This window comes from Leopardus geoffroyi, chromosome C1 (assembly GCF_018350155.1).
Source record: "Leopardus geoffroyi isolate Oge1 chromosome C1, O.geoffroyi_Oge1_pat1.0, whole genome shotgun sequence".
NCBI classification, from domain to species: Eukaryota; Metazoa; Chordata; class Mammalia; order Carnivora; family Felidae; genus Leopardus; species Leopardus geoffroyi.
The window spans coordinates 19,495,960-19,523,008 of NC_059328.1; the positions used below are offsets into that span (position 1 = coordinate 19,495,960).

At 55.7% G+C, this 27,049-nt stretch overlaps 2 protein-coding genes across 8 annotated transcripts; one reads left to right on the forward strand and one right to left on the reverse strand.

Annotated features, from left to right (window-relative positions):
- The first annotated feature begins 201 nt into the window (after positions 1–201).
- On the forward strand, positions 202–16,002 carry EXTL1 (exostosin like glycosyltransferase 1). Of its 3 annotated transcripts, XM_045476151.1 has the most exons (12): positions 202–1,837; positions 8,174–8,264; positions 8,555–8,662; positions 9,478–9,597; positions 10,182–10,314; positions 10,538–10,644; positions 11,642–11,731; positions 12,560–12,646; positions 13,032–13,192; positions 14,241–14,412; positions 14,587–14,762; positions 15,082–16,002. In XM_045476151.1, the coding sequence occupies exons 1-11, from the start codon at positions 1,065–1,067 to the stop codon at positions 14,755–14,757; spliced, it is 2,013 nt and encodes a 670-aa protein (XP_045332107.1). In that variant the 5' UTR covers positions 202–1,064; the 3' UTR covers positions 14,758–14,762; positions 15,082–16,002. The 3 variants fall into 3 exon arrangements, with proteins under 3 accessions (XP_045332107.1, XP_045332106.1, XP_045332108.1); XM_045476150.1 differs by having other exon boundaries at positions 14,587–16,002; XM_045476152.1 differs by lacking the exon at positions 11,642–11,731 and having other exon boundaries at positions 14,587–16,002.
- A 714-nt stretch (positions 16,003–16,716) lies between these two features.
- SLC30A2 (solute carrier family 30 member 2) lies at positions 16,717–24,949 on the reverse strand. Of its 5 annotated transcripts, none has more exons than XM_045476154.1 (9): positions 24,600–24,931; positions 23,723–23,943; positions 22,805–22,951; positions 21,937–22,090; positions 21,031–21,187; positions 20,191–20,296; positions 19,911–19,959; positions 18,927–19,061; positions 16,717–18,434 (listed from the first exon to the last, which is right to left on the reverse strand). In XM_045476154.1, exons 1-9 carry the CDS (start codon positions 24,647–24,649, stop codon positions 18,344–18,346), a joined length of 1,110 nt encoding a protein of 369 aa, XP_045332110.1. In that variant the 5' UTR covers positions 24,650–24,931; the 3' UTR covers positions 16,717–18,343. The 5 variants fall into 5 exon arrangements, with proteins under 5 accessions (XP_045332110.1, XP_045332112.1, XP_045332109.1 ...); XM_045476157.1 differs by having other exon boundaries at positions 18,296–18,429; positions 24,600–24,949; XM_045476156.1 differs by lacking the exon at positions 19,911–19,959 and having other exon boundaries at positions 16,717–18,429; positions 24,600–24,934.
- Between the last annotated feature and the right edge of the window lie 2,100 nt (positions 24,950–27,049).

Consider the following 27,049-nt stretch of genomic DNA (forward strand, 5'->3'; position numbering starts at 1 on the left):
TTGGAGGGCGGATGTGTGAATTCAGAGACTCAGGCTGTGACAGCCTGAGGCAAACTGTGAGGTGCGGGTCCTGCTGCTGAGGATTATTGGCCATTGAGGAAACCGGTTTGGAAGGGGTTAAGCCGAGACCCTGCCTCCCAGGCAGGAGCGAATCCAGGCTGGCAGGGGAGGAGCCAGGCTGGGAAAGAGATCTAGTCGGGGCCAGATGCAACCCTGAGAGGGACCGGGAAGAGACACCGGCAGGGCTGCGGGGGGGCCCACGGGATAGGGGCGTGGGGCAGGGTCCCTGGCCTCTGCACCAAGATAGCTCCAAGCCAGAGGGTGCAAGACCGGCTGCTAGGGGTGGGGGAGGAGGAATCGAGTTCCCTGAGCTGGAGTGGACAGCGGCAGGGTGGGAGAAGACTAGGACCCAGAGCACTCCCGGCCCCCCAGGCGGAGGGCACTGCTTTAGTCGGCCTTGACCTCAGTTGACCCTGATAGCCCACATGGGGCGCAGGGTCTAATTTTAGCTCCAGCCACTAGGCCCACAGCCCAGAAGTGCCCACCAGTGGGCACAGGGGCGGCCAGGGCTACTCAGGGGCCACTTGGGCAAGGGGAGGATTGGGGAGGCCAGCCTTGTATGCTGGCCAAGCCACCTCCTGTGAGAGCCCCCACGGGTCCCCCATGGCCTGGCAGACTGCCCACCTCTCCTTTGAGGCCAAGGTCAGGGGGTGCAGCCAGGAGGACAGAAGGACACGGCCTTGCAGTGCGGTCAGGGTTGCATCAGCTGAGCAGTGCCCAGGGGCAGGGGGCCCTGCTGAGAGGGCAAAGGCTGGCTTGGCTGTCCGAAGGCCAACGAAGCAGATTCCTGACTGTAGGAAGGCAAGGCCAGAAAGCCGGGTCCTACCTGGGTTCCTTGTGCCTGGCTGGTGACCTGCTGTTTGACCTCACACAGGCAGCCTGCTCTCCATGGGCCTCAGTCTTCCCATCTACAACAATGAAGACGCTGAACTAGAAGGCTGATTCCAGCTCCACCCACAAGCCCCTGCTCCTGCTTTCCCCCAGCCCTGGCTGCGGGTGGCCACATGCTGTCGTGGAGAGGCAAGTCCCTCTGGCTGGCACTCTCGGCCTCTTGGCTCCTCGTCTTCCTGAGAGTCTTCCCCCTTCTCCGCCTGGCAGTGCCTGCCAGACCTTGGGCAAGTGCCCCCCAAGGCTGGCCCCGCTGGCTGGATACAGAGCTCCTGCCGAGTTTCTCCCAGCCTGGCGAACTCCCAGAAGATGCCCCTCCACCTCCTCAAGCACCCCGTGGTGGCGGCTGCGACTGGGGGGCTTGCTTTGACGCCTCGAAGTGCAGGACAGGTGGTCTCAAGGTATTCGTGCACCCGGTGGCTGGACCCATCTCTGCCGCTCACCGCAAGATCCTGGCTTCCATTGAGAGCTCCCGCTACCACACGGCGAGCCCTGAGGAGGCCTGCCTCCTCCTCTTCCTCAGCCTGGAAGTCCCAGCTGGAGAGTGCAGCCCAGTGCCCCAGCAATGGAATGGGGGAAGGAACCATCTGGTCCTCGATCTCCACCCAGCCCCCTGCCCCCAGACCTTCCAGCTGGGACGGGCGATGGTGGCCAAGGCCAGCCCCACAGTGGACACCTTCCGGCCTGGCTTTGACGTGGCCCTCCCGCTTCTCCCTGAAGGCCACCCATTGCGAGGTGGGGCACCTGGCCAGCTGCGACAGCACAGCCCCCACCCCGGGGTGCCCCTGCTAGCCCTGGCAGAGGAGAGGGGCGGGTGGCGCACAGCAGGCACTGACCCCTCTGCCTGTCCCTGGGATGGGCGCTGTGAGCAGGACCGTGGACCCGAGCAGTAAGTGGACCTTTACCCTTGGGGGCTGGGTGGGAAGGGTCTGCAGTGGGAATGAGCTCAGAGGGCAGGGTGGAGGGCAGGATTGAGATGGGATGGGAGAACCGGCCTGGCCTCTGCTGCAACAGGAGGGGATCAGGTTAGACAGAGAGAAAACACCACCAAGAGGGTGCTTTGCCGTAAGGGGTGTCCGAAGTGGATTCTGGAGTCTCCCTTGGGGGAATCTTTAAAAACAAAAACATGCCTCCCTCCTACTTACTCTTTTTCTCTTACTCCGGTTCCTCCTTCCCTAATATTTTAACATACACATCTATAGTGGTCACTCTGTCCCAAGTTAGAAATAATAGTTACAATAAAATAATACTAACTGCTGTCATTTGTTTGTGTACCAGACGCTAAGCTCAGAGAGGTTAAGTAACTTGTCTGAGGCCATCCAGACAACAAGAGCACAGCCAGTGTTTACATCCAGAGTTGCTTATTTCCAGAGCCTGAAGCATTAGAATTCGGAGCTTTAACCAAGAGTTTATGATCAACCCATCAAATGCCTCAGAGCCGGGGAGATTAAGAGCTGGTCACAGATGGAAGTTGCTCCTGTGTCTAACTTGGGGGATTAGCCTCTCAAGGAAACAGCTTTGGGTTACGACAAATATGAATGGGCTCAGACCTCCAGAAGAACTTGCCACCTGGAGACGTATAAGGGGCATGGTGGCCTATGGGACGTGGAGAGTTGTTCAGAAACTGCTCTCTCCCTGGGCTAGTTGGGGTGACACGCTTCAGGTGGGGGGGCAGTTAACCCCTAAGCACCCTACCCCTCCTGCACCCCCAGGAGCCCAGCGGTGTCCAAAAGGCTGGTTGAGCAGGCAGGAACCAGAGCCCTTTGGAGGTTGTCCGGGGCCCCTGGGGCAGAGGGTTTCTTCTGCATCTCTGGGGCAGACCCGATTTGGAACCTGTCAGTCTGGTGTCCTTCTGTCGCTCCCTCCCTCAGGTATCTCCCTGTTCTCTGCTAGAACAACATGGGCTATTTTCAGCTCTACCTCCCTCCTAGGAATTCTTCACGTGGCCAAGCTCCATTTTCGCCTCTGCGTCTCAGGGGGTCTCATGGGAATGCAATCACTCTCCCTCCTGAAGGCACGTGGCCTCCAGGGAGCCCCACAGCCACCAGTAGGAATGGAATTGCCCTTCTGCCTGGACCCACCCCTAGCAGGCATCCTCAGCAGTGACCTGAAAAGTTGAGGATCCCGCCCCCCCCCCCACCCCGCTCCAGGCACCTCAAACTCAGAACTCAGACAGAGCTTACCTTCCATAAACAAGTTTCTCTTGCTCACCAGGGCCCTGCCTCACTTTCTGATTAGGCACTTAGCTATTCTTGATTAGAGGAAGTTGTAGCTGACTTTAGTTACTGCTGTATGCAGTTGCTGACTGGTCAATCTGAAAGCTGTTTCAGTCTGAACTGCGTTGAGAAACCGACAGTAAAGGAGCTGCATTCAGTAGGTGAACTGTTGGCTCGCTGAATGTTTACCGATTGATCCAAAATTGGCCAGAACTGGTCAAGGCTTCCTAATCAGTGGGGGCCACCCTCTAAGTAGCATTGTTGATGAGCGCGTTCCCCACGTGTGATGGCTGGCAGCCTCTGACTGCCCTCTGAACTTCCAGAAGTTCTCTCTTTGGCCTCAGCCCACCTGCAGGGGACGGGACTTATAACCTCCGGAGTAGCCGGAGCCTCAGTTTCCCTGAGGTGCCGCACAGCTCCCTGAACCAGCCAGACAGTATAGGGACGGAATGAGAGAGGGAGGCCACCAGCCACGGGGCAGCCCTCGGAAGGTGGCCTGAATAAACAAGTACTGGCCAGAGAAAGAGGCAATTCATAGTCTCTGCCATCATCCCACGGCCACTGTCCCACATTCACTGGGCGGGGGAGGGGCGGAAACCAACACGTGGGGAGAGCTTGCTCTGGGCCAGGTGCTGCGCCAGCCACTTTGCACAAGTCGTGCACACTCAAGTACCCTTCAAGGGAGGTATTATTATTCCCATTTCAGGGAAAAGGAAACTGAGGCTCCGAGAGGGGGAGGGAGCCAGCCGAGACTCTTTGGTGATTCACCACGGCCTCCCTCAGGTTTCTGATGGGACGGCTAGAGGGGCAGCGGCAGCGGTGGAGTCTGGGGTTAAACCCTGCACTTCTGGCCACAAAGCCCACATTTTTCCACCTTCGCTGAACAGTCTTCTGTTCCTTTGGAATAAGCCTCCACCCATTTAAATTGTTACTTATTTATTTTTATGAATAGGGAATTCATTCACATGGTACCAAATTCCAAAGGCACAAAAGGGCATACAGCAAAACTCCCTCCCACCCCTGTCTCTGGCCACCCAGTTTTCCTTCCTGGAGCCAAACACCGTTTCTAGTTTCTCTTGTGTCTTTTCTGAGGTACTCTGTGTGTGCACAAACAACACGAATATGTGCTCTCCCCCATTTGGGTTTTTTTTTTTTTTTTTTTTAACATAAATTCAATTCATGTTTTCAAGTCCCCTGGCCTTTCTCCTTTGGATATAGGAGGCGCGGTGCCTAGGGCCCATGACACTTTTAGGGACCCATGAAAACATTTTCATTTCTTTGAAAATCAGAAGAAAAAAATGAACGTTTAAATAGAAGAAAATGTTTTGGGGTGCATGGGTGGCTCAGTCAGTTGAGCGTCTGACTCTTGATTTCAACTCAGGTGGCTCAGTCGGTTAAGCGTCCAACTTCAGCTCAGGTCGTGATCTCCCAGGTTGTGAGTTCAAGCCCCACGATGGGCTCTGTGCTGCCAGCTCAGAGCCTGGAACCTGCTTTGGATTCTGGGTCTCCCTCTCTCTCTGCCCCTCCCCTACTTGCACTGTGTCTCTCTATCTCTTTCAAAAATAAATAAGCATTTAAAAAAATTAAAAAAAAAAAACAACAACTCATGTCATGATCCCAGGGTCATGGGATCAAGCCCTGTGTCAGGCTCTGTGCTGAGCGTGGCTCCTGTTTAAGATTCTCTCTCTCTGCTCATCTCCCCTGCTCATGCTCCCTCCCTCTCTAAAAGAAAAAAGAAAAAAAAATAATTTAAACAGAATAAAATGTTTTAATATATAATATTAATATTTCTTTTTTTAATTGTTTTTGAGAGAGAGAGCGTGTGTGTGGGCACGCACGCACCAACAAGCAGGGGAGGGGCAGAGGGGGAGAGAGAGAATCTTTTTTTTTTTTTTTTCTAATTTTTTTTTTTTAACGTTTATTTATTTTTGAGACAGAGAGAGACAGAGCATGAACGGGGGAGGGGCAGAGAGAGAGGGAGACACAGAATCAGAAGCAGGCTCCAGGCTCTGAGCCATCAGCCCAGGGCCTGACGCGGGGCTTGAACTCACGGACCGCGAGATCGTGACCTGAGCTGAAGTCGGACGCTTAACCGACTGAGCCACCCAGGCGCCCCGAGAGAGAGAATCTTAATTAAGCAGGTTCCACGCCCAGCGTAGAACACACTGCAGGGTTCAATCTCATGATTGTGAGATCATGACTTCAGCTGAAACCAAGAGTCAGACGCTTAGGGGTGCCTGGGTGACTCAGTAGATTGAGCATCTGACTTCGGCTCAGATCATGACCTCACAGTTCATGACTTTGAGCCCCCCATCAGGCTCTGTGGGGACAGCTCAGAGCCTGGAGCCTGCTTCGGATTCTGTGTCTCCCTCCCTCTCTGCCCCTCCCCCACTCATGCTCTGTTGCTCTCTCTTTCCCTCAAAAATAAACGCAAATTTTTTTTTTAAAAAAAGAGTCAGACGTTTAACTGACTGAGCCGCCCAGGTGCCACTTCTCTTTTTAAGATTTATTTTTAAATAATCTCTACACCTGACATGGGCTTGAACATACAACCCCAATATCAAGAGTCACATGTTCCACCAACTGAACCAGCCAGGTACTCTGGTATTTTCATTTTTATACCAACAATGATCAAATGTAATTTATAGAGAGAGAGATACAGATATAGATCATGACCTGAGCTGAAGTCAGATGTTTGACTGAGCCAACCCCCCCCTTTTTTTTTAATAGCAGAGGGGCCCCAAAGGCCAAAGTGCCTAGGACACATGGAGGTCACAACGTGGCCCTGGCTATAGCCAGGCCTCAATAGAGCCCAGTGGAGCCATGGGGCCGTGGTGGAGCCACACTGACTCCATCTTGGGCACTGAGACCCTGAGTCTGGGGCAAGTACCTTATATGGTCACAGGACCCTAAGACTTCACTGGCAGTTACCATGAAGCCCCCTCCATAACACACTCACACACCCATTCAGGTGCTGATCCAGATCTGCTTGTTTACCTCTACCAATGGGGATCTCACCATCTCTCAAGGCCACCCACTCACTACTCTGCCAGATCCATTACTACAACTTGTGCTGAAAATGACCTTTTGGACGTTTGGTCCATGGTCCTGCGTCTATCCTTTATCGCACACTGAACGTTCATTCATTTAGCAGCCATTACCGGTCCATTCTCTGCCAGGTGTTCTGCTAGGCCCTGGGGATGCTAAGGTGAGGAAGGCACGGCCCCTGTCCTTAAGCTGTTCGGTCTTATGGGAGAGACAGATAAGTCACTGGTTATGACACACATTGTTAAGCAGAGAGATGCTGTGCCAGCTACCTTCGTGTCTCCTCTACTTCAGAGCTATGTGACCTCTCTAGGCCTCAGTTTCCTCATCTGCAAACAGGGCACTAACAGCATGTACTTCCCATCTCTGAGGGAGTTGCCATGAGAAGGAAGTGAGTTAATATGTGTAAAGCATGTAGTGCCTGAACAAAGTACATGCTCAGTAAAAGCTGGCATGGCTCATTACCACTGTGGTGCACACAGAAGCCGTGGGGGCAGAGAGGAGGGAGCCATCTCTGGAAAGATCAAGGAGGGCTTCCCAGAGGAGGCGAAGTTTGAGCTTAGACATTTAAGATCGAGTAGGAAGAATTCCTTGGGTTATAAGGCAGAGAGGGGTGTCCCAGGCACTCCCTCAGGAGAAGGATATACAGAGACAGAGAGGAGAGGACAGTGGAGGTTTGTGAGGACTGAGCGTACAGTTTATTCAGAAAGCTCTTTGTCTCTGGGTTCTCTGAAGCCGTAAACTTATGGGTTTTCAGCCCCCAAGGGCTTTACTGGGGAGGGGAGGAGGGCTGTGGCTGGCTGGTGCTGTGGCACCAATGAGGTGGAGAATGTCCTGTTGTTTAACGTGTGGCTTCTCCCGGAAGCCTGGTGGCCACCTGAGCAGTGGAGACAGAAGGCAGGAGGCAGAAACCCTGGGAGACCCCCTAAGCAGCAGCAGTGGGGTAGTTCAGATAACCCAGGGGCAGGAGTTAGCATATTTGATTCTAGTTCCAGCTCTGCTCCAACCCTTTCTGAGACCCTCAACTAGTCCTTGGGTCTCTCTGAGATTCAGTCCCCGCATCTGTTCAGTGGGGGTTAGTCCAGAGGCTAAGCACTCCAAGGACTGCTTCTTGAAGGTTCAGACTCAGACCAGATAGGCTGTAGCTGAGGAGGGTCTGGGACCCTCGGGGCCATATTCATCAGTCCCATTCTGAGCAGGCGTGTGAGCCCAGGAGTCCTGCCCCTCCAGGCCCTCCCTGCACCTCCCAGTAGCTAGGTCATGAGCACTGCTTCCCTGGGTGGGCAGTTGCAGGGAGGTGGCTCCTGCCCATCCCCCCACAAATACACACAGCCTGAGTGTGGCCCAGGGGGTGGGGGGAGAAGGTGGGAGGAACAGAGGAGGCCTGTCCTCTGGGCAAGGGAGCCTCTGGGCAGCAGCTTCCTGTGCGGTTCCAGGCTGGGGGCCCAGCCCACCTCCTGACAGAGGAGCCTTTCATGGGCCTGGGCTCTCGGGCTGGGGGGAAGGCTGGGCAAGGGGGCCAATCAGGTGAGGGCTGCCCCAGAATCTGCGTGTGGCAGGGCAGTGGGCTGGCAAACGTGTGCCTGTCCAAGTCAGACCAGGCCTTGGAAACAGCTGGTCCCACTACCTCCCATTTTGCAAATGAGGAAGCCGAGATCCAGAGAAGAGAAGGGGAGATGTGTAAGATCTCCAAGGGTAGAGGCAGAACTAGAACCCAGGGCTCCTGCCTCCTAGCCCGACCACGAGTGAGGGGCAAGTGTGAAGCTTGGTGTGTGTTAGTGTTCAGTGTGCGGCTGTGTGTGTGCACGAGGGTTAATGTATGAAGCACGGATGATGGGCTTGCATGTTCTGAATTTGGGAGTGTTCGTGTGGGGGGGTTGGGGAACCATCCAGGGAGCCAGGTGGGGTGAGGGGCCGCTGTCTCAGGCCTCATATGTGTGGGACCCCTTCCTGTACCTCCTTAGGACCCACCCTGGGGGAACGCTACCCAATGCCACCTTCTGCCTCATCCCCGGCCACCGTCCTGATGCCTTGCACTTCCTTCAAGCCCTGCAGGTACCACCCCAACTTAGGCATCCCCTGTCCCTGTCCCCCACACTCCGGAGCTGGCAGGGTACTTCTGGACTCAGGCCAACGGGAAGGGGCAGGGAGCAGCCCATTCCTTTACTCTGGGACTCAGGCGTGCCTACAGCCACACACTCACCACACCCTCTGTAGAATAACCCACTTTTCTCTCTTCTTTGCCCCTTGCCCCCAACCAAATCAGCTGCTAATTTGGAACCAAGGGAGGGGGAATGTGTGTAGGATATAGGACTGGGCTCCCCAGTGACTCCTGTTTCCCCCAGGCTGGCTGCATCCCTGTGCTTCTCAGCCCTCGGTGGGAGCTGCCCTTCTCCGAGGTCATCGATTGGACCAAGGCGGCCATTGTAGCTGATGAGAGGCTCCCATTTCAGGTAGCTCAGGGCCCTGCCTACAGGATGGGGACTGGCCCCTAGACTGATCTCAGTCCTCATTCCTATCCTCTTATGTGCATATTGATGATTTTGCCCCAAACCCCAAGCCTCTGGGGCTCCCAGAGGATCAGAACTCCTGAGGGTACTAACAGCAAGTTGTGAGCCTTTTCCAGCCTCAGTTCCCCCATCTGTACAATGGGATAGGTTAGATCAGATGATCTCCATGGGCCCAGCTCCACTGGTCCATGACTGGACTAACTTAAAGGAAAGCCACAGAAAATCCCAAATCTGAGTGCCTCCATGGAGGCTGGGGTGGGGAAAACAAAATGCACAGTGACTTTTCCAGCTGATGAAACTAACCTGCCTGGCTCTGAAAAATGTATGCATAAGCCTTGAATCCCCTGAGAAGTGAGAGCGGTATGGCAGTTAATAATAATAGCTACCAGTCGCTTAGGCTCTACTATCTGCTAAGCACTTACTGTGTATTATCTCATTTAATCCTCACAATTACCCTATGAGGCAGGTACTATTACCATCCCCTCTTTACAGATGAGGACCAAGACTCAGAGAGGTTAAGTAGTTTGTCTGCAGTCACACAGTTACTAAGTGGCATTTAGGCCCAGCTCTGTGTGACCCTTGAACTCTTGACTGCTAAGTCACCTGGGACTTGGCCAAGGGTAGCTGCAGCTAACCCACTTGAAAAACCGTGGGGAGAAGGCTTCTGGTTCCCAGACCTCCAACCTGGATTGTCCCCACCCCAGAGTCAGTCAAAGACAAGGCCCCGTGACTTCTCCTTTTCTCTCTCCGTGCTTCAGGTCCTCGCTGCCCTCCAGGAGATGCCCCTCACGCGGGTCCTTGCCCTGCGTCAGCAGACCCAGTTTCTATGGGATGCCTACTTCTCCTCAGTGGAGAAGGTCATGCATACCACTCTGGAGGTGAGGGGCACTTACATGCTGGGGGCCATGGTGCTTGGCTCCTGCCTCTCCCCTGCTCCTTCTCCGCACCCCTCTCTCTGGACACTTCTCCTGCCCCAGTATTTGGACGTCCCCCTTGAAGATGCCTCAGGATGAATCTGAGACTTGACTCTGAGCTCTTGGACAAGTGCCTTCTCCAGTTCTTGGCCTCAGTTTCCCCCTCTGTAGAAGGACAGCTCTGGTCAATAGATTTCAAAGCACATGCCACCTTGCCAGGCCAGGTGATGGGCAGTGGCTGCCTGGGGTGCTGGGTTAAAAGGGATTCTGGGTCCACAAAAAATGTCACAACTTGCTAGCGATGTCTGCCATGAGTGAGGAAAGAAAGGGAGGGAGCAAGCACATCGTCATCCGCCGACTCCGGACACCATCACTGAGTGTCCCTACTCTGGATTTCTGCGCCTGAACCCCTTGGTGACGCAGCTGCTGCCCTCCCTGGAGCCTGGAGGGGGAGGGGCGGGGCTCCGCCAGGGCCCCGGCCGCACTTCCCCAGACCCCGCCCACAGCCACGCCGGCCACTGCCTCTGCACAGCCCTCTCATTTCACAGATTATTCAGGACCGGATCTTTGGAGCATCTGCTCACGCCTCGCTACTGTGGAACAGCCCCCCGGGTGCACTCCTGGCCTTGCCCACTTTTTCCACAAGCCCCTCGGACTTCCCCTTCTACCACCTACAACGGGGTACGCCCTGGGGGTGGGACAATGGGGTACGTCCTGGGGGTGGGACAACTTGAAGTCCCTTCACCAACTCTTTCCAAGTCTGTCCCAGCCTCAACCATACAGTCCCGCCAAGCCCTTCCCTGATTCTCCAACAGCTCTCCTGGCTCCCGGAGTCCCCAGCTCAGGTCACTCTTTAGGCGGTCCGGTCCCCTCCTACCCTAACAACCGTGTCTCATTCCCTCAGGCTCGCGCCCTGTGGGCAGGTTCAGCGCCCTGATCTGGGTGGGGGCCCCAGGTCAGCCCCCTCTGAAGCTCATCCAGGCGGTGGCAGGCTCCCAGAACTGTGCCCAGGTCTGTCCCCTTGCCCGCTGGGGTCTTGGGATCCAGGGTGGGGGGCCGGGACTAGGTCAGGGCCCTTGAAGACCATCTAGACCCCAAGCATAACCATGCATTTTGCGGGGAGGCACATCCCTGCCCTCCTATTTAAGTCCCAAATTTCTTGTTCCTTTCCTCCCTCCTTCCCTCATGGAAATTGACAAAATCATCTAAAAAGCAGATGCCCCTTGGGGAGGCTGGAGAAGTAAACATACATTCATGTGTTAACCCATCAGTCATTCTCCGAGTGTCTGGCCATGGGCTTGATGCTGGGGATGCAGAGAAAAAGCAGGAAAGGATTCTGCCCTGGATTCAGATTCAGTCAGCATTCCCTTCCCTGGCACACACTGTCAAATCTCACTTCCAGAGAAGCCACGTAGCCTTGAGAGGATTCACAGGGGAGGGAAGCACTTAACTCAGCCAGCAACAGACAGAGCAGATCCACAGATGCGACATTTGAGCTGGGCTGAGAACGATAAAGGAGCAGAAGAGAATGAAAGCCTTTTGAGAGAAGATGGGGATGGGACATGGGGTCAGGGCCCAGGCTAAGGGTTACCACAACTGACTCTATCTCCTTTTTTAAATGTTTATTTCGTTTTGAGAAAGAGATAGAGCATGCGCAGGGGAGGGGCAGAGAGAAAGGGAGACACAGAATCTGAAGCAGGCTCCAGGCTCTGAGCTGTCAGTCAGCACAGAGCCCGACGTGGGGCTCAAACTCACGAACTGCGAGATCATGACTTGAGCCAAAGCCAGACGCTTAACCGACAGCCATCCAGGTGCCCCGACAACTGACTCTCTTCAGTTCTAGTGCTATAGGTAGCTGCCTTCGCGTCACTGGAATTTCTGCCTTCCAGAACCCCAGAGGCAAAAACAGGGCAGCACTGAAAGACCTTGGCTCCAACCAAACTCTTGCCCGAACTCACAAATACAGCTGCTCTCCCTTCAGGAACACCCCCCCCCCCTTTCCTCCTAGATCTTGGTTCTCTGGAGCAGTGAGAAACCACCCCCATCCAGGTGGCCTGAGACAGCAGTGCCCTTGACAGTCATGGATGGGCAGAGGAAGGTGAGGAGAGGAGCAGAGAGGGGCACAGGAAGGAGGGATTCTGCCCCTGCATGCTGGGAACTGGGGAGGGCACACACAGAGGACTCTATTTGGGCCTGAGCCAAATCTGGACTTCAAGTTAGGCCTGAAGCTGGTGAGGAAGTCCTCCCTTACTCCTCACTTAAGTATCTCTCCAGGCAGACTTTGTTCTCATGCTGTGGCAGAGCTTCCTGGAGCTGATGGTCTGACGTGGGTTTCAGTGGCAGACCTAATACAAATGATTCTCTTCCATCCCCGGCCCTTCTGAATTGTGCTTCCAGAGAACGGAGGTTTTATGTGATGAAAGGAGGCAGAGGGAGTAATGTCAGCTGTCTTGGATGAGCTAGAAGAGAAACCTGGGACCTTGAGGAAATGGGGAGTGGTGGCAGCAAATTGGGCCAGAGGAGGGTGGCTTCTAAGAACCCCGGACACTGTGAGCCACCTGTGTGCTCTGTGCTTCTGGGCGAGGCCCTTCATCTCTCCGGACCCGTTTCTTTCAAATGAAGGATGTCTGACTACCCCTCGCAGGGTTGAGGTAAACATGCAATGTGACAAGAGAGGAATCTTGAGGTGTTGAAACCAGAAGGGACCCTAGATACCAACTGCCCCATTTTACCAAAGGAGAGGTTGAAGTGCAGAGACATCGAGTGAGTTCCAGGTCCTAAGTCCAGGAAGCCTTGCTGTTTGCACTGCCCTTCCTTCTACAGCACGTCCGCAGGGGCTCCTGCTTAGCAGATACGCAGACAGTCACCGTGGGAGCCTGGGGACGGTTCCCACGGCTGAGGTGGCCTCACCTCCCTCCCACTGCAGGTCAGTGGCCGCTTCTTCCCGCACAGAGCCATCAGCACGGATGCCATCCTTAGCCTCGATGCGCACAGCAGTGTTACCACAAGTGAGGTGAGGGCTGGGCCCAAGAGGAGCCCAGTGCGTAGGGGGGACAGAGCCTGAGGGCCCCGGAAGCCCCTCAGATTCCTGGAAGGGGGAGGAGCAGAGGACCAGAGCAGAGGTAAACCCTCCCACTTTTGAAACGATCCCAGGGAGCCAATCACCCTCGTGCTCCACAGACTCTTGAAAACAATTTTCGCCTCCCAACTGAAAAAGCATCGTTTCCAGCTCCCAGTTGGGACACCCCACCCCCACCCCCAAGCACTCCTGGAGAATTTTATGCTCGCATCTCCTCTCCCCTGAGTCCCCCCAGCTAGGCCGGCCTTGCCTCCATATCTCTGTATGTTCCCAGCCGGTCAAAAGTCCCTCCTCAGACCTCACTTAACTATCTCACCAGGTGGACTTTGCTTTTCTGGTATGGCAGAGCTTCCCTGAGCGGATGGTGGGCTTTCTGACGTGGAACCACTTCTGGGATGAGGCCCAGGGTGGCTGGGGCTACACTGCTGAGAGGGCCAACGAGTTCTCCATGGTTCTCACGTCAGCTGCCTTCTACCACAGGTAAAGATGGCGGCCCTGGCCCTGGGAGCAGAGGGCCAGAGACTCCCCTCTCTGAACCACAAGCAGGGTGGTGTGGGAGTGAACATAGCAGTCACTATGTGACCCTGGAGATCCAGGGTCAAGGCCCAGATCTGCCACATCCCAGTTGTGTGATGGGCAAATCTCCTCACCTCTTGTAAGGCTCGGTTTTGTTATCTGGAAAATGTCTTCACCTCACAGGGCTGATGTGAAAATCAGGTAAGAAAGCCCTATGAAGGCCTTGGCACACAGATGGTCAACAAATGGTAGCTAGTGTTGTTTTAAGTAGAGCTAAGTAGAGGGTAGAGACAGTGTTTGGGTTTGGTGGTGGTGGCGACAAGAGAAGGATCCTGAAGCTTTATAAATGTGTGTGTGATGGGTTGGGGACTGTCCCAGACCTTCGAGAAGTTGACCGAAGCACCTGTCTTTGGGGCAGGGACTGAATTCTAGAAGTCCCCTTTAGAGGGGTTCCTTAGACATGTTGAAACCAAGTATGTGTAACCTGGAACATCTAGTAGATTCTGCAGGGAATTCTCAGCAGGTGAAGAATACCCCTAAGGTCTGCAGGGTGGACCTAGGTTGTCCTGTAGGAGGACTGTGTGAAGCAAGGCTCACCCACAGCAACATCAGCCTGGTTAATCCACAGCCTTCCCGAAGCTGGTCTTTGGAGCTGCCAAATTTAATGGCCTTGGAACCAGCTGATCCCCCACCTCATTCTGGCTGAGTTCAGACTTCAGAACCCAGGGGTGGGGGCCCTAAGGAGCTGTAAGGGAGAAGGCAAGGAGTATACCATCTACTGAGCACAGATGTCAGAACCACAGAGCACAGAACAGTAGAGAGAGGTTTGTATTTCTGGTGTGAGCTCTCTGAGATGGCCAGGGCTCAGAGAGGGGGGCAGAGGGTTCTAAAGAGCCTTGGGGATTGAAGTCAAAGGGAGAGTGAGGTCAGGAGGAAGGAGAATGGGGCCCGGTGGGGTGGGGTGGTGTGTGAATTTGGCTGCAGCCTCTGCCTGTCATTCCCCTTTGCCCAGGTATTACCACACCCTCTTCACCCACTCCCTGCCCAAGGCTCTGAGAACCCTGGCCGATGAAGCACCCACCTGTGTGGACATCCTGATGAACTTCCTGGTAGCAGCAGTCACCAAGCTGCCCCCTATCAAGGTGCCCTATGGGAAGCAGCATCTTGAGGCCACACCTCCACTGGTGAGGAACAAGGGGGACAGGTTGGCACTGGGAGGGCACTGGCTGGGGAAGGGATTCCCTCTCACTGTCTAACCCAAATCCTCTTTGCTGCAGGGTTCAGGGGCTTTGGGGGGGGGGGGTTGCGTGGTTCGGAAGGTCAGAGGAGACCTCCAACGCATTTCTCCTCCCCTTTAGGTGCCTGGGGGTCCGGAGCCACAGCCGACAGCCCGAGACTGCATCAACCAGATAGCTGCAGGTTTCGGCTACATGCCCCTGGTTTCCTCTCGCCTGCGTCTGGACCCAGTGCTTTTCAAGGACCCGGTGTCCGTGCTGCGCAAGAAGTATCGCAGCCTGGAGAAGCCCTAGGAGCGGTCAGAGGAGCCCCCAGCCCTGCTCCCACCGGGCGCCGCACCTGCTCCGGGCGGGGGAGGCGGTGCATCAGCTCCCTCCCTTGGAACAACTGGAGACCCAATCAAGGCAGCCAGTTAGCTAACACGTCAGATCTCTCTTGGCCAATCACAGCCCTAGCGTCCCAAGGCGCGGGGCCCCGCCCCACCCTCCAGCCCCGCTGTGAGTGGCAGGCCTCAGGTGCAAGGCGCTTGCACTGCTGCGGCGCCTCTGCCATCGCTGACCCCTTGCCTGAAATGCCTTTCTCGGCTTCTGCGGAACTGACTTCTACTTGTCTTTCAGATCTTCGCCTTCTCCATGGATTTGACTGACCCCCATCCCTGACCCGGATCCTCTGAGCTTTCACAGCCGGGTGTTTCCCACACTGTTCGCGCGGCTTTGCAAGGTACACGGTCAGGCCCCAGGACTAGCCTGGGAGCCCCGGCCATGTCCTCTTCTCTCTGGCTTGGCAAGTGTTACACCAATATTTGACGACCAGATAAAAGAGACATCAACTGCATGCCCGGCCCTGTGCCGTAGTTGGGAGTATGGACAGTGTGTTGAGTGAGACCAAACTCCGTCTCCCCCCCCGCCCCCTCGCCCGCCCCTCCACCCGGCCCCACGGGGTTCCCAGTCCGGCAGGAAGGCAGCTACCCGCAGATGCCTGTGTTGCCAGGCACGATCTTCGCACCCCAGCGGTGGAGCAAAGAGGAGCTGAGAAGCTAGTTTCGGGGCTTTCTTCCCGACCTGGCGGAGCATGGGGCCGGGGAGAAAGGGGCTGAGAACGCAGGAGGTCCGTCCCAACCGAGCCCGGTGGTGGCGGGGGGCAGTGCTACCCTCAGCTCAGGCCTGGCCGTGGCTCTGCACTACCAGCCATGACCACTAGAGGTCAGCGCCACGCCGCGCTCCCTCTGGGAAAGGGCCCGGAGTTTTATCGCCCCTTGGGTCAGGGGACGTTGAGAGTTGGTGCAGTGCAGCCCAGGATCTGAAAACTGGGGAGGGGGGGGGGGGGTTGAATTTGAAAAAAGAGACTCACTCCTTTGGCCCACACACTCAGGACTGAGAAGGAGCCATTTCTAGGTGGGCTGGGTGGGAGATGGGATTGTCCCGAGCACCCTGGCCGTGACAGTGGAGTGGGGGAAGGGGCCCTGGTTTCTCCAGGGTTCATCCACCTGGAACTGGACTTATCACTTCCGAAATAAAGCGCGTGTCCTTGCCCCCTCATGCTCGGGCTATAAATACCCCTCCAGCAGCTGCGCGGGGGAGGGGGACTCAGGGCTTGCCTGGGACTGGGGCGACTGTAGAGAGGTGGGGGTGGTGGGTCCAGCCCAGGTCCAGGGTGTCAGGTGTTTTCCTGCTCTGATGGCCTCACAGCTTTGGAAACTCTCGTGATCAGCTCACCCTGGCCAGCGAGAACATGCTGTCCAAGGCTTCCCACCCCCATTCTCCAGTTTGACCTCTGGCCCTTCGATGATTCAGATCCTCCCTGGAACCAGTCACAGCTGGGGTGCAAAGAGGGCTCTCCCTTGGGGGGCATGGGGCTGCCAGAGTATTGGGGGGGGGGGGCTGGGAGTTGAGGAGGGAAGGCATTCTGGCCCAGGGTCAAGAACAGTTGAAGGTGGGTGAGGGAGCACACAGCTGTGGCCCAGGCAGCCTTCCCAGGGCAGGGAGGGCTCTGAGTGCCAGGCCCAGCCAAGGGAAAGAGGCATCTTTCCCCTCCCCACTCACAGCTACAGCACCCAGACACTGAACTGGCTTGGCACAGCCTTACCCACGGAGGGCACTGCCAGGCCCAAGGGCTCACACTGTACCAACATGCAGCCCAGAACAGGCTTTCAGCTCCTGCTGTAAAGGGAGGCCTGGGTGACTGAGGTAGAAACCCCAGACCTGCTTTACACCGGCCATGGGCCTTCAGGCAAGTGACTCCACCTCTCTGACTTTGGTTTTCCCATCTGTACAAGTGTAATACCACAAATACCCTCTCTTGAGAGGGCTGTAAGGATTTGACACCCAGTAGAGGTCAAGATCCAGGTTCCTGGGGCCTGCAGTGGCTGCAGGGGAGAGGGGGTTTGCTTCTCCAGAGATTGGAGTAGAATAGAACACAGCCATCCGCAGTACCCCCCCACCACCACACTTCCGAGCCACATGACTTCCCACGGATTTTGAGGGGCTGAAGAACCTACTGACCTAGATCACAGGTAAGCCCGGATGGCCATACTTGAAAGGCACAAAGAGGTTATTTCACAGAGGGGAAGAAAGAGGTTCACGGGGGAAGGCGGGTGACCAACCCCTCCTCTTCCAGTCCTGAATCCGGGCAGAGTCAAGATCAAGTCAGTGCTGCCCCTGGGAAGCCCACCTGGCTCCCCGGCGAGTCAGCCTCATGCTGCACCTTTCCAGCCTGATGATCAAAGTAACCGCTCTTCAAGGAACACCACGGGCTTAAAAGGCTTTGGCTCCAGTCCTGGCGACAACCCTGTGATGTAGGTTCATTCGTAGTCTCTTATTCTTGGATGAGACCCAAGGGCACTGGCTTGTAAAACCCAGGGCCACCATATGACTGGGTGTTCTGCCTTCCCTGGGAGACTGGGCACAGGTCTCCCCTCTTCGTCTCGGAAACACAAGCTGCCCCTGACTTGGGAGTCTGCATACACCTCAGGAAGCCACCATCTCCCATCCGTTGTCGTCCATGCTCAAGTTCTGAGCAGGGTAGGCTGGGCCAGCTTCAGAGCTGGCCCAGGGGCTGTGGGGCTGTTAGGGCAGGACCCAAGCTGAAGCCCCTGCTGCCCCCGCCCCCACCAGTGGCAAAGGCATCATTGTGTTGGCACACGTGCCCGAGCTGGAGGAATAAGGAAAGAAGAAAGCAGCCAGGTCCCTACCTGGTCAGAAGCCTCCTCCCTCCAGGAAAGAGACACATTTGGCCCACAGCTGAAGTGACGAAGGCACAGACAGGCCTCAGGTTCCCCCCGGTTTCCCCTTCTCAGGGGGGACATGTGTAAGCGTGCAGGGTGCTCTCAACTCCCAACCCCCAAGGTCTCCTTAAACCATATTGTTATAGGCAGAGGGACAGACTGTCCCGGGGCTTCTGCATAGATCCATAAGGCAAAGGCCAGACAGACTGAAGGGGGGAATAAGACAGTGGGCAAGAGGACATTGAGGCCAGTCTCCCCTCTGTCACTCCTCGCTGTGCCTCACCACCTTTCCTGAGGCTGGTGGTAGGAAAGCTTTAGCTGAGGATTAGGCCCAAACCCAGCCCTGCCAGGCACCAATCCAGAAGCTGGAAGGGCTGGGTCATAGTAGCTTTACACTTGCCGTCTTCATCCTTAAACTGGCTGTAGTCAGATGGGGGAGGCAGGAAACAGTTCCTCCACACTGAACACAGAGCAGAGGTCAGGAGAGGGACCTGCTTTATAACACAGCCAGGATAGGCAGCGTTCTGGCTGGGCCTGGGGGACACTCCGCCCCACCACCTGCAGGTCCTGGCCATGGCTCCGTTGGCACCTGGCCAGGCAGTCAGTCCGAGGGGCCTTGGCACGCCTGACAGTCCTTCATGTCCTCAGAGTAGTCTTCAATCTGGATGGTCATAGTGTGGAAGTGGAACTTTCCCTGCAGGCAGGTGCTGGCTGCCTTCAGCACGACCTGGGCGTCTGCATTCTGAGCTGGGGGTCAAGAGGACACCCCAGGGGAGGGACCAGAGAACATTTACTCACTCTTGGGCCCTTAGGAGCAATCGGGAGGCTATCACATTCCCTACCCCCAGCAGCACAGGACACAGGCATCAAGAAACCCCCAGAGGCCACTCCTGCATCAGACAACCTCCCGGTCCCCATACCTGGCGCAATCCTGCAAGAGCAGGGAAAGCACTGGCTTTATTTAAGGCTAAGAGTCTTTTCTCTGCCACCTGTTAGCTGTAAAAGCCCGGACAAGTGACTTGACCACCCCACCCCACCCCAGCCCCAGCCCCAGCCCCAGCCTCCTCATCTGTAAATGGGGTTGTGATGATCAAATGAAATCATGTCTATAAAGTACTCAGCATGGGGCCAGGTTCAAGGCACACCAGCAAACATCTGAGGTCGTTGGCTGCTTCAGGGATGGCCCCAGACCTCTGGCAGCCTCTAGCTCACCCTGCCCTGAGTATCCTGACCACTCACCGATGGCGATGTGGACAGACAGCACGGGCTGGGACACGGTCAGTGCCCAAATATGCAGGCTGTGCAAGGCTTCCACCCCTTCCACGGACAGCAGCAGATCCCGTACAGCTGTGAAGTCCACACCCTTGGGGGTCCCTGAGGGTGGCAGGGACAGGGGCTGAAGGAAACTGCTCCCCCACCCCCACCCCCACCCCCAGCGCTGTTTTCTGCTGTTCACGTGTTGTCTCCTCAGAGACAACCGCTTTGGCCAGCAGATCTGATGTTGCCCCGCCTCCCAAATGATCTCCATCATATCATCCTTTTGTATTTTCTCTTCACACTTGACTCTGTCTGCAATTATCTTGTTCGTTTCCTGCCTGTGCCCCCCTCTAAAATGGAAACTCCATGAGAGCAGGACAGTCTGTTTTATTTACCACCATGTCCTCAGTGCCTAGAACAGTGCCTGGCCCATAACAGGTGCCCAGTGAAAACTTTTTTTGGAATGGAAGGAAGAAAGAAGGCAAACTGGGGACCCCTACACCCACATGAGGCATCAGCATTATCACTCGTATCTGGGTCAGTCACGTTCTTGGGGAAAATGCTCTGACCCGTAGCCAGATAACTCCTGCTGACTCCAAACCAGCATCCAACTTCAGACTGACCCTGGCCACACTGAGCCCCATGACCCAAGACCTGGGGCACAAGAAAGCTGGTGAATGTGGAATCTCGGGGCAGACCATCAGTCAGCGCTAAGGAAGCCCTTAGAGCCCGGCCATCCGCTCCCGAGGCAGAGGCCTCAGAAAGCAAGGCACTAAGCTGGAGTGGCTTTGGTAGGCTTGTCCAACACCCACCACTTTTTTTTCTCAGCCTCAGTCAGTGTGCCTCCTCTGCAATGGAAGCAGAATCCTGGCCCCTTTCTCTGCCGTGGGGAAGGTCAATGACTGAGGAAGTGCCTGAGGGAAGGCTGTGGAGCACCAACTGCTACAGACACCACTTAGAGGTTACCTGATTAGGCAGGGAGGACACATCCCAGCAGGGAGGGGACACCGTGGGGCTAGAGGGAAGGAAAGCACAGTCTGGTCCCAGGGACATTTCTAGGAACAGCCACACCTGAGCGCTCAGCTCGATGCCAAGACTGGCCTGGGGCCCCAGGAGGTGTTCCAGCCTGTGCCAGGCTCTAGACCCTGGCTCCCTGCCAATGTGCTGGGACTCCCCTGCCCTCTCCCCCCAAACCTGTTAGAGCTGGAGAGCCAAGAACAAAAGGGGAGCCCCACGCCCAGGTTACCTTCCATCAGCACCAGGATCACATCTCTCAGGATGGTCAAGGTTGTCCCCAAGACCAGGATGGAGAAGAGGAAGGTGCAGATGGGGTCTACATACTTGTACTCTGGCTACAGAAAAAGGGGAAGGCGGAGCTTGGGCTCATCACTCAACACCTCAGCCTCCCTCTCCCTTCCCACCCAGTGCTGAGTCAGGGAGAGGGGTGCTCTCTGCGTGGTGGGCACAAGCGTCACCCTGGCTCTGCCTCCCAGTTCTCCACCTTTTATCCTGTGTCCAGAAGAAGGGACAGGACAGATCACAGCTCAGGATAAGGCACGGTCCCTTCCCACACTTCCTTACCCAAGGGACTGAGATGTGGACGGAACTAAAAGGAATCTTGATGCCAATGGCCCAACATCTCATTTTATAGATGGAAAAATTGAAGATCAGTTAGAGCAAAGGACTATATCACCCGGCTGGCAAAGGGTGGAGCCAGGCTTCAACCCCAACGCCTGGCTCTTTCTACTACATCACTCGGCCGCTATGTGATGGACAATGCCCAGGCATTGGCAGCACGCAGGCCTGGGTTTGAATCTGGCTCCACAATTTCCCAGCTGTGTGACACCATCCAAGTCACTGAACCTTTCCGGGCTGCTGAAAACACCACCACCTGCTCTTCGGGATTGTTGTGAAGGTCACTGACACTTGGAAGGCATTTGGGTGAATGTTCCTTCCCTCTCCCCACACAGCTGGGAGGGAGCTAGAACCTGGAAAGGGCCACGTGTAGACAGGAGCCCCCGGATAACTTACACTCCCCTGCCCACTCCAACCCCCCGGCCCACCTCCCTCTGTCCCCAGCTCTGACCTTGAAGTATAAAATATAGGCTGCCACCAAGATGCCTAAGCTCTGCAGAAAATCTCCAACCACATGGATAAAGGCAGCTCGGACACTGGGGTTCTCCTGTTGCTGGCTGGTGTCGTGGCTGTGCCCGTGGCCAGACTGGTGAAGAGTCAGCCCCATTCTACAGAAGCAGAGACAAAGCCGAGGGGCTCGCTGACCTAGCAGGTAGAGGCCACCCATAGGGCTGGCCCTCCTGTGGGACAAAAATCCTCACCCCCAGACTGCTTGCTCCTTTTGCCTTGTGAGGAGCCCAGCCCACTTGCCTTGGTCGAGAGCACCACAGGAGAATGGGCTCAGCTCCAGTGCCAGGCTGGATCTGGGCACAAAGATGCCAAATCTTGGAACAGGAGGACACCATGGAGGTCATCTAGTTCCCCCCATCCATGTCACAGATGAGGAAGTTGAGGCCCAGAGAGGGAAGTGGCTTGCCCAAGACCACTGAGCAAGGGAGAGAAAGCCCAAACAAGACCCCCGTGCTCCACACACCCTGCTTCTCACCGAGACCAACTTCAGGCACACCAGCTTTGAAAAAGGACTTGGACCCCTAAGGGCCCTTAGGAAAATGTGCTCCTATAAGAACTAGACTCACCTTCCCCATTTCAGACATGAAGGTTCCCAGTTTATTCACTCACACATGTGGGGGGAGGGGTTAGTGGTGGAGTTGATGCAGCCCCAGACTCAGAGCCCTCAGTGGACTCAGCCTTGGCCTAAGCCAGGACTAAGGTGTCCCAGCTGCCAGAGCTCAGACCACCTGAGAAGTTCTGGTCCTGTGGCCCATCCGTGGCCTCCTTCCACTGAGAGCAGGCATGCAAATGTGTGTGTGAAAAGCACGAGGACGGGGGACTCATAGGGAACCGAGGTCACACTCACATGATATTCACAGCCACAGCACAGCCCGATGTGATCAGCATGGTGCCCCCCTCGACCTCATAGTCCCCAGAGATCAGTCGCTCCACTGCCAGGAACACCAGCACTCCAGTCACGACCCAGATGGATAGTACAGACAGCAGGGCTCCCAGGATCTCTGAGAAAGAACCCAAACCCCACCACCAATCTTAGCATGGGGCCCTAAGACTGAGGAGGCCTCCCCATCCCTCCATGATCCACCAGCCCCCTCCCTACAAAGTCAGGGCCTGGGTCCACCGGGACTCCGCTAAAGGTATGGCCGGCATGGTTGTACCTTACCTCACCACTCATACATCAGAGGCTGTCAGAGCTAGAAGGACCTTAAGAAGTCATCTGGGTCAACCCCTTTTGTTTTACATGCAAAGAAACTGACTTACTACAATAGGTACCCATTGCTCAGCTGACAAACTGAGGCTTCGGAGGAGAGACTGGGCCATCTCCCACCAAGAGGAGAATGACAGTGCAGCCCAGAGATGAACTAAAGGGGGTTTAAAGCCTCTGTCTTCCAGAAGGCTTTGAGGACCTTTCCCTCCCCCGAGAGTTGACCCATGGAATTATGTGCAGCTTTAAGGCCATGGTCATTTGTTCTTGAAGTTTGACCATTTCATTTTTAGGAAGGTGAGCTCTCCTTCCCTGCAGACTAGAAGTTCCAAGAGGACAGGGAACCAGGGCTCCCCCATTGGACCGGGAGCTACCAAAGGATAGAAGCCGAGACTGATATGCCCAACCCAAGTCACCTTCTTGGCCTTGCTCAGGGACCCACCCTACTGCAGCCACCAAAGAACCCACGTCTTGACTGGCTTCCTCTTGCAACCCCGACCAGGGTCCTCACCAGCTCGCTGCCAGCCGAAGTTCATGGTCTTGGTGGCCGGTCGGGAGGACATCCAGAGAGAAAAGAGGCTGACGAGCATGCTGGCAAAGTCAGTGAGCAAGTGGGCTGCGTCGGTCATGACTGCCAAGCTATGTGCTAGATACCCACCTGCAAGGGCAGGACCAGGGACATGGGGGGGTCCTTATCAGCTCCCCCATGAAGTCACCTTCCCAGACTGTGTGTGCAGCAGGGAAACCATGGACTCTGGAAAAAGACCGTGGATTTGGGACCTCTCCACCCGTTAGCTGTTGAACCATAGGCAAGGGACTTACTTTCTCTGAGCTTCAACTTCTATCTGTGAAATGGGATGGACACGATCTACTTAGAGGGTGACTGTGAAAATCAAGTTCAAATATGCCCTGGAAAGCATAGTAGGCACTCGGTAAATGCTCTTTCCTTCTAGGCATTCAGGCCATCCCTTACACACAAGTTGTGCATGATCTTGGGCAAATTACTCAACCCTAATGTGCCTCAGTTTCATCATCTGTAAAATAAGAATATTAACACCCACGTGACAGTACAAAGTTGTGAGGACTGGATGAGATAACGTGTATATAAAAGACTCAGCATTATGAACGTCCAATAAATGGGGCTATTCGGTTTGGTGTTTTTTTTTTTTTTAATTAAGTAGGCCCCACAGCCAACATGAGGCTTGAACTTGAGACCCTGAGACTCAAGCCAGGGCTACCCTGGGGCCCTCCAGCTGCCGCTCTGGCTGCTCCAGCCCATCTGTGCCTTTGCATGTTCTACCAACTGAGCCAGCCAGCGCCCTGGGGCTATTAGTATTAATATTACTAGGAACATCCAGGAGAAAAGCTTTTCGGATCATCCAGACTATCCATGCTCCCAATTTCATTTAATTAGCACAACAGTCCTTACCAATGACTTCCCCAATCATGAACACCAGGCAGATGGCAGAGGCCACATAAAGCTGTCGCCGGGCCTGCTCCTTCTTGGAGTCAAAGTGACTGCCAGGACCCTTCTGGGCATGACAGTAATGGTTGCTCTCAGCGGCTAGCTCAATAGCCTGCAAGTCCAGGCCAGGTGCGGGCAGAGGGATCCAGCCGGCCCCCTCCTGCCACAGAGATCCAGTGTAAGACCTGGCCAGGGAAGAAAAGAGAGGGGAGACTCAGCTCTGAGATGGGGGCAAGGAGGGCTGACTCCAGTCCTTGGCGTTCCCATGTGTCCAATTGAAAGAATAGTTATGGACACTCCAAGCTCGACAGTCTCTGAGGAGTAACCAGAAAGTCGTGTTTGGAGTGGGGTGCTGGGGAAATGACCAGTCCAGGAGTCTTGGGGTCTTGGTCCACGGTGTTCCCTCCTCCCCCACCTCTCGCAGCGCCTGGAGGCGGCAAAGACCTTGGGAACTGGCCAAGGGGCGGGGCCAGTGCAATCAAGCACGGAGAAGGAAGGCAGTTCAGGCTCTGGAGAAGGGCAGACCCTCCTCTTGCGCACTTGGGGACACAGGGCCTCCCAGGGCGGGGCTGCCCGGGGGCAAAGTGTCGGGCCAGGGGCGGGGCTCCAGGCTTGCCACCGCACACTAGCGGGCGAGGGGTCAGGATCTGTGCTCAGCCGTGAGGGACGGATGATCTCGTGCCCACGCTCGGTTTTCCCTTCCCTCGCTTCCCCCAACCTCCCGTCCCTTCTGTGTGGTCCCGTTTCAAGCCTCCCGCAAAACCATCCACTGGAAACTGCAAACCGGGAGATGCGTCCGATGCCGCTCAAATCCCCGCTCCTCCCCAGGCTCTCGCCTTACCGGGCTCCGGGCCTGGCGTCCATCAGATGCTGCCTCTCCGTGGGCTCCATGCGGCCCCGCGCGCCCTGCGCTGGGCCCGGGAAGCCGCGCGCGGCCTCGGGGCCCAGGGCGCCCTGGAAGTTGCGCGCGGGACGCTGCGCAGCGCGCACCCACCTGCCGGGAGGGCCCCGCGCGCCGCTCCCGGGGCCCCTGCGCCCGCGCCTCTCGGCCGCCCGCTGCTTGGCGCGGCAGCTCCCGCCCGGGCCGCCCCGGGGCCGTCAGGCTGCAGCTCCAGCCGCTCCAGCCCGTCCGCGCCCGCCGCTGCGCCCCGCGCCCGCCCGCTTTATCCGGCCCCGGCCACCCCGTGTGAAGCGGCCCGCGGCGCGTCGTGTGCAAAAGCCCGCGGGGAAGGGGGAGGGGTGACCGGCTGCAAAGAGTGCCCCGGCCCTGCCCCAGAGCACCCCGTCCCCGGCGCCCCTGGGGCCCGAGGAGCCGACAGGGCCTGACTCAGGACTGGGCGACGGCTGCGCGCACTCTTCCCCGCGCGCAGCTGGCCGCATCCCGCCGAGAAGTTCTCGGACCTCGGTTCGTGGAAATCTGCTTTGGGTCCCCTGAGAGCCAGAATGTGGCTCCTGAGGCTTGGTGTGTCTTCCCCTCGGACTGCAGACTCCTGCGGTCGGCTGCGTTCTTCCGCTCAGACTAGGGGGGGTCTCCTGGGGGCGGGATATGCCTGCCCTGGGGCTGGGACAGGAGCCCTTCTTAGGACTGGCTGTGACTGACTGATCGGCCCATCCTAGCCACCGAAGCAGCGCCAGTTCCTGCCCTCCCGCGCGCCCCTATTAGAATCTGGAGTGGTTTATCCCCACCCCTACGTAGAGCACTGTGGCCCTTCAGCAGCGGTCACCATGTGCGCCGAGTGGACACCACCACCATCCTCCCTTCCCTGCACTGCAACAGTTCACAGGAGCGCCAGGAAAGGTGCCATGCTAATGTGCCGCCTGAGAAGCCGGCCTGTTGGCTTGGTGCCTCACCCACTTTAAGCTTGGTCCTCTCACAGCGGTTTCTGGGGGGGTAGGGACCTTATGGCCTGGCCTTATGGCTGGACTCTGATAGGGGCCCATTATATAGAAAGAACTTTGGACTGGTGACCTCCCTGGCCAGTCACTCCATCATCCCCAGTGTCTTCAGTCTAGAGGACCATAGCTTGGCTATCTCCCTTCTCAGAGACAAGAGTCTAGGGTGCAAACCTCCTGCCCATACCACTGGGAACAAAGAGGGGTTCCTTCAGTCTCTCCTCGACAAGAGTAATATTATTTGGGGGCTAGGTGAAGGGAGTGAGGGTGGCAGGACCATGTCTGCCTAGATCAGGTCCCCGCTGAGTGCCTTTCTACCTTCTCTGGACTCTGAGTGAGAAAAACCTTTACCTTAACTTCCTAGCTTTCCTGGTATAGTCCAAGAACCAGCAGGCCCAGCATTACCTGGAAAAGGTGTTAAAATGCAGCTTCAAATCAACTCAATCTGAATCTTATAACTTATTTGTTGGCAAAATGTTTATGCTTAAAAAGCATATTTTTAGGGGCAACTGGGTGGCGCAGTTGGTTAAATGTCAACTTCGGCTCAGGTCATGATCTCGTGGTTGGTGGGTTTGAGCCCCATGTGAGGCTCTGTGCTGACAGCTCAGAGCCTGGAGCCTGCTTTGGATTCTGTGTCTCCCTCTCTCTGCCCCTCCCCTGCTCATGCTCGCTCTCTCTCTCTCAAAAGGAAATAAGTAAACTTTAAAAAAAATTTAAAAACACACATTTTTAAACACCCCTCTTGTTTCCTTCGGTGCAGAGCACATTGTAAATTTTCAATAAATGAAGATTTACAAATTGGACCCAGATGAATATATTCATTTTATTTTAAAAAATATGCCATATTTCTTTTATTTTTTCTTTTTTCCATTTTGTTTTTGAGAGAGTGTACACAGGGCAGAGGGAGGGGGGAAAGAGAGAGAGAGAGAGAAAGAGAGAGAGAGAGAGAGAGAGAGAGAGAGAGAGAGAATCTTAAGTAGGCTCTGTGTTCAGTGCTCAGAGCAAAGCCCAACTCAAGGCTTGATCCCAGGATTCTGGGATCATGACCTGAGCCGAAATCAAGAGTCGGAAGCCCAACCGACTGAACTATCCAGGCTTCCCTGCCAGATTTCCTTTCAATTAAAACTTTCCAAGGGGCACCTGAGTGGCTCAGTTGGTTAAGGATCTGACTTCTGCTCAGGTCACGATCTCACGGTTCATAGGTTCGAGCCTCATGTTGGGCTCTGTGCTGATAGCTCAGAGCCTGGAGCCTGCTTCGGATTCTGTGTCTCATTCTCTCTCTGCCCCTCCCCCACTTGTGCTCTGTCTCTCAAAAATAAATAAATGTAAAAAAAATTTTTTTTAGTTAAAACTTCCCAAGATGCATTTTAATTGATTTGCAGAAGTTTGACCAGTCAA

Coding starts and splice junctions, on each gene's coding strand:
- EXTL1 (XM_045476150.1), top strand. CDS start 1,065: ATGCTGTCGTGGAGAGGCAAGTCCCTCTGGCTGGCACTCTCGGCCTCT. Junction 8,265..8,554: donor ACTTCCTTCAAGCCCTGCAG/GTACCACCCCAA, acceptor TGTTTCCCCCAG/GCTGGCTGCATCCCTGTGCT. Junction 8,663..9,477: donor ATGAGAGGCTCCCATTTCAG/GTAGCTCAGGGC, acceptor TCCGTGCTTCAG/GTCCTCGCTGCCCTCCAGGA.
- SLC30A2 (XM_045476153.1), bottom strand. CDS start 24,649: ATGGAGCCCACGGAGAGGCAGCATCTGATGGACGCCAGGCCCGGAGCC. Junction 23,944..24,599: donor GACGCCAGGCCCGGAGCCCG/GTAAGGCGAGAG, acceptor TTCCCTGGCCAG/GTCTTACACTGGATCTCTGT. Junction 22,952..23,722: donor CATGATTGGGGAAGTCATTG/GTAAGGACTGTT, acceptor CTGCCCTTGCAG/GTGGGTATCTAGCACATAGC.